The sequence below is a fragment of the Nilaparvata lugens genome, chromosome 13, assembly GCF_014356525.2.
Source record: "Nilaparvata lugens isolate BPH chromosome 13, ASM1435652v1, whole genome shotgun sequence".
In the NCBI taxonomy this organism is placed as follows: domain Eukaryota; kingdom Metazoa; phylum Arthropoda; class Insecta; order Hemiptera; family Delphacidae; genus Nilaparvata; species Nilaparvata lugens.
In genome coordinates this window covers 12,436,952-12,452,363 of record NC_052516.1, presented here as the reverse complement: position 1 = coordinate 12,452,363, position 15,412 = coordinate 12,436,952, and the positions used below count along the sequence as shown (strand labels likewise).

The 15,412-nt window shown below is 37.7% G+C and overlaps 1 protein-coding gene across 1 annotated transcript in view; it reads left to right on the top strand.

Annotated features, from left to right (window-relative positions):
- The window catches only part of LOC111059010 (protocadherin-like wing polarity protein stan), an 84,649-nt gene that overhangs the window by 60,145 nt on the left and 9,092 nt on the right, over positions 1 to 15,412 (top strand). Inside the window, 6 exon segments of the mRNA XM_039439842.1 lie at positions 599 to 657; positions 659 to 831; positions 3,244 to 7,898; positions 11,836 to 11,984; positions 13,500 to 13,672; positions 14,993 to 15,214. Of these exon segments, the coding sequence (XP_039295776.1) occupies positions 599 to 657; positions 659 to 831; positions 3,244 to 7,898; positions 11,836 to 11,984; positions 13,500 to 13,672; positions 14,993 to 15,214 (5,431 nt within the window).

Genomic DNA, 15,412 nt, shown 5'->3' with positions numbered 1-15,412 from the left:
ATTTTGCATTTCAAGAATAATATAAAAGGAAAATGAGCCTCCTTTATACGCCAATATCAGAGTAAAAATCATACTTTAGAATTATTCATCATAAATCAGCTGTGAAGTGGATTATAAATTGCATGCAATGATGCATGCAATTCAATATCCGAATGTAACTTAGTGAAAAACAGCTGTTGTGTGTACTATTAAACGTATGCAGTGAGGCATGCAATTGATAACTACTTGAAGTACAGTAGGATAGTATTTTCTCCCGACTTTTCTCTGCTTTCAACTCGGTAAGCTTTTGTTGATAGTGGCATAGCTGTTTACATCAAACTATTATCATTGTCGATACAATAACCCAAACAGCCATTAGTCGTTTATACACCGATATCTCGCCGACACGACAGGACAGGACAGAATTTACTCTGATGGACAGTAATAGAGGAGACTGTAGTTTATAACTGCTCGAGGTCTACTGTTCACAGAACTACTAGTTATTTATCTTTCATTTATAATCATACATTGTATTTAAGTATTGTATTGTTTTCAATTTTATAATATTAAATTTGTTATCTGATCAAAATAAATTTAATATTTTTTTTTCAATTTGAAGGATGACACCGACGTGAACGCCCGTATTCTGAACGTGAGTTTCTCAGCGCGTCGACCGGACGGCCGATTTTTCCGCCCCTGAATACTTACAGGAACGCGTCTACCTGCACCGGGCCACTCTTGCTCGCCTCGCCACCGTCCAGGTCTTGCCCCAGGATGACAACCTGTGCGTCAGGGAGCCGTGTCTCAACTTCGAACAGTGCCTTACTGTCCTCAAGTTCGGCAATGCTTCAGGTCAGAACTGTAACCAAAATATCACCAACTTGAAAATGAAATTAATGTGCCTGAAGTTGCAATTCATTTATTTCATTTAACTTACCATTACAGTTATTATAAAGCTCCCAGGTCAAAGACTATAAGAAAATGCTGTACATTGAAGCTGGATTATTTCATTCAGATTGCATTTTTAAAGTGCTGTTAATTCAGAAGAGAGCGGTCCGGGTAATTTCTGGGGCGGGCTATCTCGATCACTGTAAGCCCCTTCTTTATAAAAATGACATTCTATCCGTCTTTAATGAATTCATCTACTAATGTTTGAAAGATATAGTACATCAGATACAGGATAAGCTACCAAGAAACAATGACATTCACAGTCACTTCACAAGAAACCATGAGAGTATATATTATATTCCAAGATGCATAAGTCGAGCTACCCTGTGATAGGCTACAAATTCCTTAACTCGCTACCAGCTCAAGTTAGATCCTTGCCAAATAAACGTTTTCTCCAAGTAGGCCTACTTGGATCCTGGTTGATTGTGAATCCATTTTATTCAGTGGAGGAATTTATTACTGCTGATCACAACACCCTAGTCAATTTAATATAATGTTATTTCTTTGTCTATTAATACCCAAGTATAGGAGACCACTAAATTATCTGATCTAATTTTAAATTTTCTTTAACTGATCTGTTTTATTTATTACTGTCTATTGTATTTGGTGTACCTGTGCAATTAATATTGTATGTTTCTTAAATGTGAATTGTGACTTGGCTATGTTCTTCTATCATATATTCTTTTTTGCTATGTTCTTTTATTATATGTTACTTCTATGTTCAACTGGCCCAATAAAAACTTGAAACTTGATGATTTGGTGTATAAATTGAAATGGACATAACCTACATAATATTTGGACAATTTAAGACAAAATTAGGAAATTGAAGAATTTTGGCCAATATCCTGTTTTTTTCTTTTCCGACTATAGTATTATTGTTTGCTCTAATAAATTAATAAATATGGATTCGCACATAACAGTGACAGAGAGCAGTGAAAATATAATTCCCATAAGTTGTAATGTTGGACTATGCTCACTCAGCCTGTTAGAACTTTATAGTCAGTCTAAATTACAAATTATAAAATTATATTCAGTCTGTAATTTTTGTGTGCGAATCTAGTCACAATGGAAATAAAAGGGGTAATTTCAATCATCAATAATCAAGAAAATAAAATTGGCTTATACACGTAGGGGATAGGAAATTCATGAATGACGCATCATCACGTCTCAACTACTCAACTGATCTTATTATAATTTCTTTAGTTTTTCAAACCTCTTGTTCTTCTTCATTTGCTTAGTGTTTTTCACCTTTTTTTAAATTTTTTGTTTGTAGTTTCTACGATCAGACGAAAGTCCTGTGAGCCATTTGATTCTTTTTATATTTTTATGATGTATACAAATTATTTGTGTTTTTTTTTTTCAATTGTGAAAGTGAAGAAGAATCAATAAATATAATTATTATTAAAATATTGCATATTGATTCTTAATTTCATCACGTCTCAACTACTCAACTGATTAACTTGAAATATTGCATATTGATTCTTAATTTACCGAGGATGGTTATAGACCGATTTTAAATTCAGTTTGTCAAGTTAATTAGAACCTCGCGGAGCAGGGGTATATCTGCTAGTATATATAATAATAGGTTTCATCATTTTTTTCTCCTGAAGCAGGCGTTTGTAAGCCAAATCACAAAAAGGTCTCTCAGATTTGTTTGATATTTGAACTATGGATAATGAAAAAACATGAATATTTAAATGAAAAAGACTAAGAAATTGTCCAAAAACCACAGATTTATTAATACTTAGAATTAAACTAAATAAATATACTGTATAGGTACTAAAAAAAACATGAATATTTATTGTAAAAAGAATTGAGAAAGGTGTCATTTTTTTCAAAACACTTTAAGTTTAAGGGTATAGTAGTTATTTTGGCTCGATGTGATTGGCCTAACAATAGTCTTGTGCCTTAATAGGAGCATTATTCACTGCAAGTACAGCTGAGGATTGAAAATTTATTTTATTTTTAAAGTAATTATTTATACGTTATTTATTCTTCATTGACTGATACAATGAGTACATTGATAGGGAGAGAAAAGATAAGATAACCTTGTGCTATTCCTTTCCCAAATGTAGATGAGGTTACACATAGTCCGAAATAGGTTAAGTCTTGTAGTTGTTCTCTTCACAAAATGTTCAGTACTTAAATTATTTTCACAACGTAAGATTTCTAAATTTAGATGCTTCAAAACCAAACATAGAAAAAATATTTAACATTATTATCACTAAAATAGGAAATACTCACATATATTGAAGAAATAATTTTGCAGGACCAAAAAACAAAAATAATAATTGGAAATTTTTATTTGATCTACAGGTTTTATCAGCAGCGACACCGTCCTATTCCGACCCATCTACCCGGTGACAACTTTCGCCTGTCGATGTCCCGATGGCTTCACCGGCAGCCGTGAGCACTACCTCTGCGACACCGAGGTGAACCTCTGCTACTCCTACCCGTGCCAGAACGAAGGCACCTGTTTCCGGTCTGAAGGCGGCTACACATGCGCCTGTAAGGCCGGTTACGCCGGCACCAACTGCGAGATCGACCTCTCCACCGACCTGTGTAAACCGGGCGTGTGTCACTCCGGCTCCACATGCTCACCCCTGGTCACAGGTGGCTTCGTTTGCGATGACTGCGCCCCCAGCGGCACCTTTGAACACTACAACCAACTCTGTCAACTTAGGGGAAGATCGTTCCCCAAAAACTCGTTCCTAACCTTTCCGTCTCTCAAACAGCGCCACCGGTTACATATCGCCCTCAAATTCGCAACGTTATCAGACTCTGGGTTACTGCTGTACAACGGTCGTTACAATGAACAACACGACTTCATCGCTTTGGAGATTGTGGAAGGGGGGGCCGGTGTGCAGTTTTCGTTCAGTTTGGGTTCGGATGTCACTCGTGTGACCGCCCGTCTAAAGTCTGGAGTCAACGACGGTAACTGGCATAGAGTGACCGTCGATTATTTCAACAAAACTGCATCAGTGAGTTTGGATGACTGCGACACAGCCCTCACCATCAAGTACGGGGAGAAACTGGGGGAGACCTGTGCCAACAAAACTGTACAGATCTTGGAGAGTCGCTGTGCGATACTTTTCGAAACCTGTCACCGGTTTCTCGACCTCACAGGACCTCTACAGATAGGAGGACTCCCTTCTCTACCCTCCTCAACCACCTTCCAAGTTCGTAGCAAGGATTTCGTCGGTTGTATCGCCGATCTACACATTGATCACAAACTGATCGACTTGAATACATATGTAGCAGACAATGGAACAGTGATTGGATGTCCCCAACGGAAATCCTACTGTGTGTCGGAGCCTTGTTTCAACGGTGGAACCTGTTCCGATGACTGGGGAACGTTCCACTGTGACTGTCCCCAGGGGTGGAGCGGGAAAGATTGTTCCCAGTCAATCTCCCCCGCCTGGAGGTTCCATGGGGACAGTCTATTATCGTTCAACCCACTTCTACGCCCAATCTTGTTGCCCTGGTTGATTGGAATATCGGTACGAACCCTACAATCCACAGCCTTCCTAATGAGTGTACAGGTCGGTCAGAATAGTTCCGCTGTTTTGTCACTGGATGGGGGAATGGTAGTTTTCACACTAGACTCCCAGAGGGCGGTGCTAGTTTCGGCGAAGATCAACGACGGCAAATGGCACAGAATAGAAGTGAATTGGAATGTTGGAGGGGTTGTGACGATTACCCTAGACAACGGGAGGAGATCGGCAGCGAAAACGTTGAACGCCAAGCTGCAAGGGTTGTATGTGGGCAGGATCGCTGTGGGGTCTACTGAGGATGATCTAGATAAGAAGCTGGGGTTCAACGGGTGTATACAGGATGTGAGGATTGGGACCTCGCAATCGATCCTACAGAGAGCGACTGTGAAAGTCGGGGTGACTGACGGTTGCATGGACTCGGACCCCTGTTCACACCACAGCTGCACACCGCATAGCCACTGTGTGGCAGACTGGGAGAGCTACAGTTGTCAGTGTGAATCTGGCTTCGTGGGCCCCACTTGTAAGAGTGTGTGTGACATGAACCCCTGCGACCACGAGGGGGAATGTGTGGAGGATAGAAACGAGGTTCGTGGGTATAAGTGTATGTGTAACACCACAAAATTCTCAGGGGAGTACTGCGAGGAAGCTGTGTCCCAAATCTGTCCCGCGACCTGGTGGGGGAAACCAGTCTGTGGCCCATGTAAGTGTGATATCGATAAAGGGTATGGGGCAGATTGCAACAAAACTACAGGGGAGTGTTATTGTAGGGAGAACCACTACCAACCCCCAGGCTCTGACCATTGTCTACCCTGCAACTGTTACACGACGGGCTCCTATGGGACGGATTGTGACAGTGTGACGGGACAGTGCAGGTGTCGTACCGGGGTTCTGGGACAGGCTTGTGACCTGTGTCCCAACCCGGTGGCCGAGGTTACGCTACGAGGCTGTGAAGTGGTCTACGATGGGTGTCCGCGCAACTATGCTGGCGGTCTCTGGTGGTCGAGAACCAAGTTCGGGGAGGAGGCTATCGAGAACTGTCCCACGGGATCACAGGGGAAAGCGTCCCGGATTTGTGATGACGTAACGGGACAATGGTTACAACCGAATGTCTTCAACTGTACCTCGGATAAATTTGTGGATTTGAGAAGATTATTGACACAACTAGAGTCTGGAGACGTGGGGATTACAACGTTTGTAGCCGTAGAAGCGTCAAACACTCTCCAAAAAGCTACAAATCTGACAGACAATCTATTTGGAGCGGATATTCTCATCACGGAACAGCTGATCGATCGATTACTTCTCTATGAGGCCACACAAATGGGGTTGAACCTCACCCACAGCCAGGACAAGGACTACATACAAAATATCGTGAGTACTACCAGTGAGGTGGTGAAGGAAAAACACACAAACCTGTGGTTGAAAATCGAGGAACTTACGGGGGAAAACGCGGAAAACCTGCTTTTCACTGTGGAAAACTACCTGAAAACACTGGCCCTCAACCAACGTGACACCTTCACTGATCCTTTCGAAACGATCTCGGAAAATATGGTGTTGGGGTTAGACGTGGTGAACTATGAAAGTTTGTTCGGATATGAGAGTGAGAGTTTAAGTCTAGACGTTTTCCCAGGCTCCTCAGGGAAAGAAACAGAGAAAGTGATCATCCCCGACACTAGTAACATCGTTCAACCCCTCGTACAACACGTGAATTTAGTTGGAACAAGTAATACCCCTAGTAGATCTTCCAGCCCGGCAGTGATCTTCCCAAAATACAACAACTATATACAAGATGTGACAAAATTCGACAAGTTTTCACATGTTATGATACCGGTGGAGATGTTGGGTATAAAACAGACAAAAGTGGGAGAACACAAGGTGAAAGGGGAGGCCAGTGGGCAAGCGATTATCGGTTATGCACAGTACAAAACCCTGGGGAAAGTTTTACCGATGCGGTACGATATGACGGTAGTGAGTCGCTGGGGGGTGGACCTAATTGTCGCATCCCCTGTCTTCACATTAGTAGCGATAGTCATGGAGGATAACGTGCATAGTTTGTCGGATTCCAACCCTCTCCCCGCACCGATCAGATTCAGGCTGTGGTTGAACGAGGAGGTGCGTTCCCCCCGCGCCAACCCCCAATGTGTGCATTGGACAAATTCGCGGGGGTTTGGAGAGTGGTCTAGAGCTGGTTGCCACACAGAACTACCCCAAGGCAACTGGTGGAAGAAGTGTAACAGATTTGATAAGAGTTGTGCGTCAAAAACTACCCCACCAGTGTTGATAAACTGTACATGTAATCATTTGTCGAGTTTTGCAGTGATTGTGGATTTAATCAATGATGAATATTTAGTTGAAACCACGGTTGGGGAGGAGTTTGCTACCTGGGTTGGGTTTTGTTTGGCTCTCTGGGCTCTAGCAATGGCCACCTTTATGTTGAGTATACTCAGAGCCAAAACTAATTCCAGTGCGATCTACACTAACCAAGCACTAACTCTCCTTCTCGCTGAGTTACTATTTTTGATCGCTCTCAAAGCCCGTACTTCGTTGATCGCCAGCGACGTCCCTTGCAAACTGATCGCCATGGCGTTGCACTACCTCTGGCTTTGCGCCCTGAGCTGGTGGCTTGTGGGATCGATCCATCTGTACAGAATGCTCACAGAGGTACGGGATGTGAACCACGGGCCGATGCGGTTCTACTACTGTTTGGGATACTCTCTACCGGCCATCATTGTGTGTTTGGCTATTGGTGTACGCACAGACCAATACGGCAACATATTTTTCTGTTGGTTGTCTCTGTACGAAAGTGTGATCTGGAGTATGATTGGTCCCGCATGTCTGATCATCTCCATAAATCTGTTGGTTTTGATGTTTGCACTACGAGCTGCGTTTACAGTGAAAGACCATGTAGCAGGCTACGGGAATTTGAGGCGGTTGCTATGGTTAAACGTGGTTTCCCTTCCATTAGTAACGGCTTGTTGGTTGCTGTGTCTAATCTCAGCTTCCGAGCACGATCCCAGTTTAACCTACGCTTTATCAGCCACGGTGGTTACTCAAGCCTGGTTTCTGCTGTTTGGATACTGTTTGAGCAACTCCAGGGTCCGTTCCAGTCTTTACAGACTCATGCTACAGATGATCGGCCGCAAGGTACCCCCAGTAGACACCGAGGAAGACGAGGAGGATTTTCAAAATCGGAACGTTCCCACCAGAACCCTGCAGCCGACACGGTCGGCGCTGGCGTACAGGTCGGGGGGTGCCGGAGGGGGGATGATGACGTCACAGTTTGACGCGGCGGGTCGCCGCCATATTGGGATTTCGACGTCTAGCACCACTTCCAGGTCGACTACTAAGACGGGAAGCAGTCCTTATAGGAGTGACACGCAACTGAGACAGACGTCAACGTCGACTAGCAACTATGACCAGTCTGCGTCAGATGTGCCCGTCAGGAGGCAGACTCAGCATACGTCTGACTCAGAATCTGAGGTGAGTCTGAATTCTATGGAATTCAACAACAATATCCTTAAACATTTAATCAATCCTTATCCAAACAATAAAACAGTTGAACATTTTTTGTGTAGTTGAGAAGTTGATATTGTGGTATTATTCATATTGAATGAAAAAGACTAAGAAATTGTCAAAAAACCACAGATTTATTGATATCTGGCCATAGACAGGGGAGCTCCTCCCCTCACTGGATCTGTGAGTACAACTATTGATTCATTAATTCATTTGCTAATTCATTCCATTCATTCATTGACCAGACTATAGCCTTTTCATACTATACCTTTCTATGAAAAGACTATATTGAATGAAAACGACTAAGAAATTGTCAAAAAAACACAGATACTTAGAAAGACCGGTTTCGGTTGTTACACCATTGTCAATCTCTAATAAACAGAGACCGGTCTTTCTAAGTATCAATAAATCTGTGGTTTTTAACAATGTCTTAGTATTTAAAATCAAACAAATTTGAGAGAATTTTTGTGTAGTTGAGAAGTTGATATTGTGTTAATTATTCATATTAAATGAAAAAGACTAAGAAATTGTCAAAAAACCACAGATTTATTGATACTTAGAAAGACCGGTTTCGGTTATTACACCATTGTCAATCTCTAATAAACAGAGACCGGTCTTTCTGAGTATCAATAAATCTGTGTTTTTTGACAATTTCTTAGATAGATATAAAAGTGCTTTATTGAAAAAAAACAATATTTTACCAGAAGTATTATTTAAAATATTGCATACACTATACGGCTTGGTCAAAGACCGTCAGCCGGAAATTCCGAATTACTAAAATAAATGAACACACATTCTTCAAATCAAAATAAAATAAATGAATGAGTCTCTTTGGATAAAACAGAAGCATTCTAACATTTTATATTTCTAATGTGATCAAATTTATTTCTTTTTTTTTAAATAAAAAAAATAATAAAGTCCAAATAATACATGATGATCAAATTTCTTGATAATAAACAAATTAAATTAAACAACCTGAGTAAAAAAAGTCGGAACTGAAGAGTACCCAATGACTAAATTACAAAATATACAACTAACTATGGCACTAACCAAACATGCGTAAGAAGGAAATATCCATGTTAAGCTATTTCAATTCCTTAATAAAAATGGACTAATTCTTTCTTTTTCAAAAGTATATATACTTTTGAGTGGAAATGATCTAGATGAGAACGAAACGACAATTTCTTAGTCTTTTTCATTTAATATGAATAATTACCACAATATCAACTTCTCAACTACACAAGAAGTCTCTCAAATTTGTTTGATATTAAATACTAAGACATTGTCAAAAACCACAGATTTATGGATACTTAGAAAGACCGGTCTCTGTTTATTAGAGATTGACAATGGTGTAACAACCGAAACCGGTCTTTCTAAGTATCAATAAATCTGTGGGTTTTTGACAATTTCTTAGTGTTTTTCATTCTACAGTTGAACATATTGAAATAATTTTCTATTTGTTTAAATTTTATCTTCATTATCGAATTTATTTTATTTATTTATTTATTTATTCATTATTCTAATTTTTACAAGAAAGCACTGTATGGGAGAGAAAAACTAAGCATACTCCTTGTACTATTTCTCTCCCAAATTTTTATAATATTATTTCAAAAGTCCGAAATGAGGTTATGATTCCAACTTTTCTGAAATTTAGTGCTTTTTCACTCAAAAACAACATAAACTTTGAATTTTGAAGGTTGAGAAACTGGATAGAAAACAAATATATTACACTCAAATCACTAATTGAAACATATTCACGTAATTCTACAACATTTTTTTATTATTTCTAAGGAATTAATAGAATGATTTTATGCCATATCTACTATGAATATTGTAGCATGTATTAATTTTGGCAATAAAATATTACTATTATTAATTGTCTATCCAAAGTGAAATCAGAATAAAAAGTCTGAGCCGAGTCAAATCAAATTAATTTGAATAAGTTAATGCATATTGTGTTGATCTCTTAAGTACTGTCTTGCCAACAAAACATATTAATGATTGTCTTTTTTCTTTAGGGCTACGTTTAATATAAATAAAAATATAAATCTCAGTACCCTTATAAATTATTTTATCACAACATGTTTCAAAACAAGAATTTATTTATTTTCAAATCACTTGAAAATGGTATCAATGTCTGAAAAATGTTGTGACAAAATAATTTAAAGGCTACTGAGATTCATATTTTTATTCATATTAAAGATGTACCTATTTTACTAGAAGGGTATAATAGTCTTACATTTTAAAATATTCCAGAAGAGAAAAATAATGAGAAAGGCTGTTCAGCAGGATACTTACCTGGAACCACCCAAAAATGAATTCATAAATAATATAGTGAGGTCCACGTTATAATGGCAGTGGAGAAAGATAGGAGAACAACGTCGTTGCCAATCCTCTGTCTTCTCAATGCATTCTATAGACGGTAGCTGATACAGGTTTATTGATGTAATATTAACTGTTCATTCTCGTTTAAAATAATCAATTATATTTTATCTAGCAGGAAATTATATTTTTCAATAATTCTATAATGAATTTTCATTATTAAGATGAAATAATTTGTTAGTCAATTATTAATTCTACATTGTTAGAAGACGATCTGGCAACAGAGCAAAGAGAGAAAGAGATAGCCCTATCCGATTTGTTGAATGATAGACAAGGATAGCAATATCATTGCTAATCAAACGCTGCCATTATAACGTAGACCTCACTATAGAAGGGTATAAAATTTATACTATTTATATACTTTTATATATATATATACTATAATTTATATATTACTATACTATTTTATACTATTTAATAGTCACATTTTCAAATATTCCAGAAGAGAACAATGATGCTTACCTAAAAAAACCACCCAAAAATGAATTTATAAATATTGTATGCTGGTGGTTAATAATTAATAAAATAGGCTTCATCATTGGAATTCAGTATGAAATTGAGCAGTTCAAACTTTTCAATCAAATCAACATATTAAAGAAATAATTCACTACCTATCTAAAGTGAAATCAATGCCATAAAATTAGCTCGCAAAAAATATTTTCAAAAATGAAATGACATGAAAGTGAAAAATGATTCCATAAACATCACATCGCTTTAAATCACGAATGTATCGCGATTGTTTAGTTATTATAGAAATCACTATAGTGAGGTCCACGTTATAATGAAATGAAATGAAAAAATTCTTTATTAGGCGGAGTTAGGACTTTTAAATCCTCTCTACCACACAACCTCAAAATGGCAGTGTTTAATTAGCAATGGCATTGCTATCCTTGTCTATCATTCAAGAAATCGGATACGCTATCTCTTTCTCGCTTTGCTCTGTAATATTACATCAATAAACCTGTATCAGCTACCGTCTATAGAAGGCATTGACACGACAGAGGATCGGCAACGTTGTTCTGCTATCTTTTTTCACTGTCATTATAACGTGGACCTCATTGTAGCACTCTTTTTATACTTAAATACAACTAGTTTATAGCACTCATGCCAAAATGAACTAGCACTAATAATGACAATTAATAATTAGATTGTAATTTATATTGTGTATAGTATAATAATTCATATTCTGTGATGTATAGATATTAGACAATACTTGAGTTATTAATAACATCTCCATTATTATATATTAAGAAGATTGCTCATTAAGCTGTGTTTATACCAAAGCTATTAACATAATGAAAATAACTTAATCCTTATAGATTTTTTTAGATTGAACTTAAGTTATCATACACATGATGAACATATGTGTTTGTCAAGTTCCGTTCAATCTAATAGAATCTATAAGGATTGAGTTATTAACAATTTGTTAATAAATTTGGTGTAAACCCAGCTCTAGTCTTTCAAGACTAGATTGCGATAAAAGTTTCTTCTTTAATTCATAAAATTTGAAATGAATCCTCAGGTGTCAGCTGACGGTCGCAGCCTAGAACTGGCGTCAAGTCACAGCAGCGACTGTGACGAGGAATCATCATCCCGTCAGCGACGTGGCGACAGACGCGCCAAAGGATTGGTGACCGGCTCCACTGACTACAACCTGCCTCCCAATATCAGGTACATAACTGTTCATCAGTTATTAATTGATCGAACGAAATGAGGTCTAAGATTCAAGTCGACGGTTTGCATTTCTCTTAATGTTTATATATTTATATGTTGCGCATTTACGGCGAAACGCGGTAATAGATTTTCGGACTATGTGTTATCTAAATTTGGGAGAGGAATAGCACAAGGTTATCTTACTTTTCTCTCTTATTTTTGTATAAATGGATAGAGAATAAAGAATAAATGATATGATAAAGATTTTCATGAAATTTGACAGGTATGTTCCTTTTTAAATTGCGCGTCGACGTATATAAAAATTTTGCATTTCAAGGATAATATAAAAGGAAAAAGGAGCCTCCTTCATACGCCAATATTAGAGTAAAAATCAGACAATAGAATTATTCATCATAAATCAGCTGACAAGTGATTACACAGATGTGTGGAGAAGCCAGTCTATTGCTGTATTTCCATAAGGTCTTTATTTTCAATCAGGTACTTGTGGATGAGAATACTACGTGAGGTCTACTGTTCACAGAACTACTAGTATTATAATCAGACAGCTGACTTATGATGAATTATTAATCTATAGTCTGATTTTTACTTCAATATTGGCGTATGAAGGAGGCTCCTTTTGCCTTTTATATTCTCCTTGAAATGCAAAATTTCCAAAAACCTTGTAAATACGTCGACGCGCAATTAAAAAAGGAACATACCTGTCAAATTTCATGAAAATCTATTACCGTGTTTCGCCGTAAATGCGCAACATATAAACATTTAAACATTAAGAGAAATGCCAAACCGTCGACTTGAATCTTGGACCTCACTCCGCTCGGTCAACAAGGAAAAAGAAAAAATAAGAACTATCAGCCATCAAATATGTGTAATTTTGTTTTGATTTCCTATAGATATTTTAGATATACGTCAAGTATGAGAGTGTTACCGTAGAGAAAAGATAGCATAAGAAAATACTCCATGGTATAGGTCGTTTATGTTCCAAATTTCAAGTTGATTTTCAGTCAACTCAAGCCGATTACTGTCGACTACTGTCTATCATCAATCTTTTGGTTGGGTGAGAGTGTACGAACGGCACAATATGAGAGACTACCAGCGTCACATAACTTCACTGGGATTATCGGCTAGAGTAAACAGTGAACTTTGAAAAGAAACGCCCTATACCATGGCATATGTTCTTATGCTATCTTTACACTATGATTTTACCTCCTCAATCATTGAGAGGTATTAAAACTGAAGTGTAAGTATTCAAAATATTCACTTCTTGGTAAGTGCTACTTTTATTTATATAAAAATTGAAAATCAAAGTAGGCCTACTAGCCTACCGTACAGTATAATACAGCATTGTGAGAAATAAAATGAAGTATTGTGTTGTGAGAATAAAATAAAGTTAAAAAAAGTACTTTGATTTTTAATTTTTATGTATTCAAAATATTATAATGAAGCTGATCATATTTTCGACTATGTGAATTTTTTTATTGTGTTCAATACAATTTTATTTTTTGTTAATTTTAGGTGTGACAGTGTGGCCTCCTCACTGAACTCCTCCTCACAGCGAGGTGCCTCCTCCTCAGCAGCAGCTGCTGGTATTCAGCCTCCTCCTCAGTTGAACATCATTGCCAACTCGGAACTTTTCAAACCCATCTATGCGCCTAGGTGGCCTCTAGCTCCTCCTACATACTCTACAGGTCAGTTATCAATTCATTCATTGTAGTATTTCAGTTGCTTTTCATTTGTGTCAGTCTTTCATTCATAATTCTCGGTTTTTCATTCATAATTTTACTTTCGTTGCTCTATTACCATAGGTAAGGAAAGTATTGCTTTAAGAAAAAAATTAAGGCGCCCCAATTTCTAAATTTCTATACGTTTCGAGGTCCCCTGAGTCCAAAAAAGTGGTTGTGTATGTGTATGAGTGTATGTGCGTCTGTGTACACGATATCTCATCTCCCAATTAACGGAATGACTTAAAATTTGGAACTTAAGGTCCTTACAATATAAGGATCCGACACGAACTATTTCGATCAAATGCATGCAATTCAAGATGGCGGCTAAAATGGTGAAAAGGATGTCAAAAATAGGGTTTTTCGCGATTTTCTCAAAAACGGCTCCAACGATTTCGATAAAGTTTATACCAAAAATAGTCATTGATAAGCTCTATCAACTGCCACGAGCTCCGCCCCATCTATGCAAAGTTTGATTTTAGATTCAAAATTACTTATTTTAGATTCAGGCTTCAGAAATACAATTTGAACAAAAATTTTCAAGTGGAAAAGATCGAGCATGAAAATCTCTACAATTAATATTCAGTAACATTTTCACCTAAAATTGAAAATAAGCTCGAAATTCAAGAAATTGTGATTATTTAATTGCAAACTGTTGGCAACTGTTGATTCTATTGAATCATTCACTATGAAGAGATAGCAGACCTCGTGTGTCTACAGCGTTATTCTCCTGTCACCAGCTGGCTCAGATCTTTGAATAGTAGACTTGAGATACGCGTGAACACTAGCGTCAGGTGATCAATTTTCATAACGGCAAGGAAAGTTGTGTGAGTGTGCCACACCAGATTTTTATTATTATTATTAAACGAAAATCGAAATTAAATGCTGTAGGTCACCCCGAAGACTTCTGCTACTGCAAATATTGACAACACGGAATTTCCATCTACCCAGTTGTCAATATTTGCAGTAGCAGAAGTCTTCGGGGTGACCTACAGCATTTAATTTCAATTTTCGTTTAATAATAATAATAATTAATTTATTAGCAATTGAATAATTGCAATATCTCAGTAATTTCCATCTGTCGTCAGTTTTACTTCAAATTTGGTTAGTTATGATATTGTATCTGTTTTATCAGAACTTTTTATCTCAATTTCAGTGGAACAAGTACCGCAGTAGCTGTATATTGTTTGTTTCAAAATCCGATTTCATTTATTTCTCTTCAAATGTGGTTAGGTATGATATTATTCCTTATTAAAAATCATTTATTTTTTTTTATTTCAATTTCAGTGGAACAAGTAGCCCTGGATGAGAGCTTCATACCACACCGCTGGACCAACATGTCAGGCTCCACAAATGTGTCAGATAGTGACATGACAAAAGGAGCCACTGCGCATGCGCTAGACCAAGCAATGGGCAATCTCTACTACTCTCATCACCCCAGGGAGCCCTCTCTGTCTGACGCTGATGATAAGAGCAATCTGGGGGAGAAGTATCTCTTTCCCTACACAGGTAACTGATTTATTTATATTACTAGTAGTTATGTGAACAGTAGACCTCGCGCTCAGTGAGTTACATTGACCTGTTGTTATGTTTTCTCAAAAATTGATAAATAATTTATCAATTAAAAATGTCTAGAAAAAATCATAAATAAACATAGAGCTCTCTGTCCTATATCGTACCGTGACGTGTCGTCCCGGAATGTGAGTG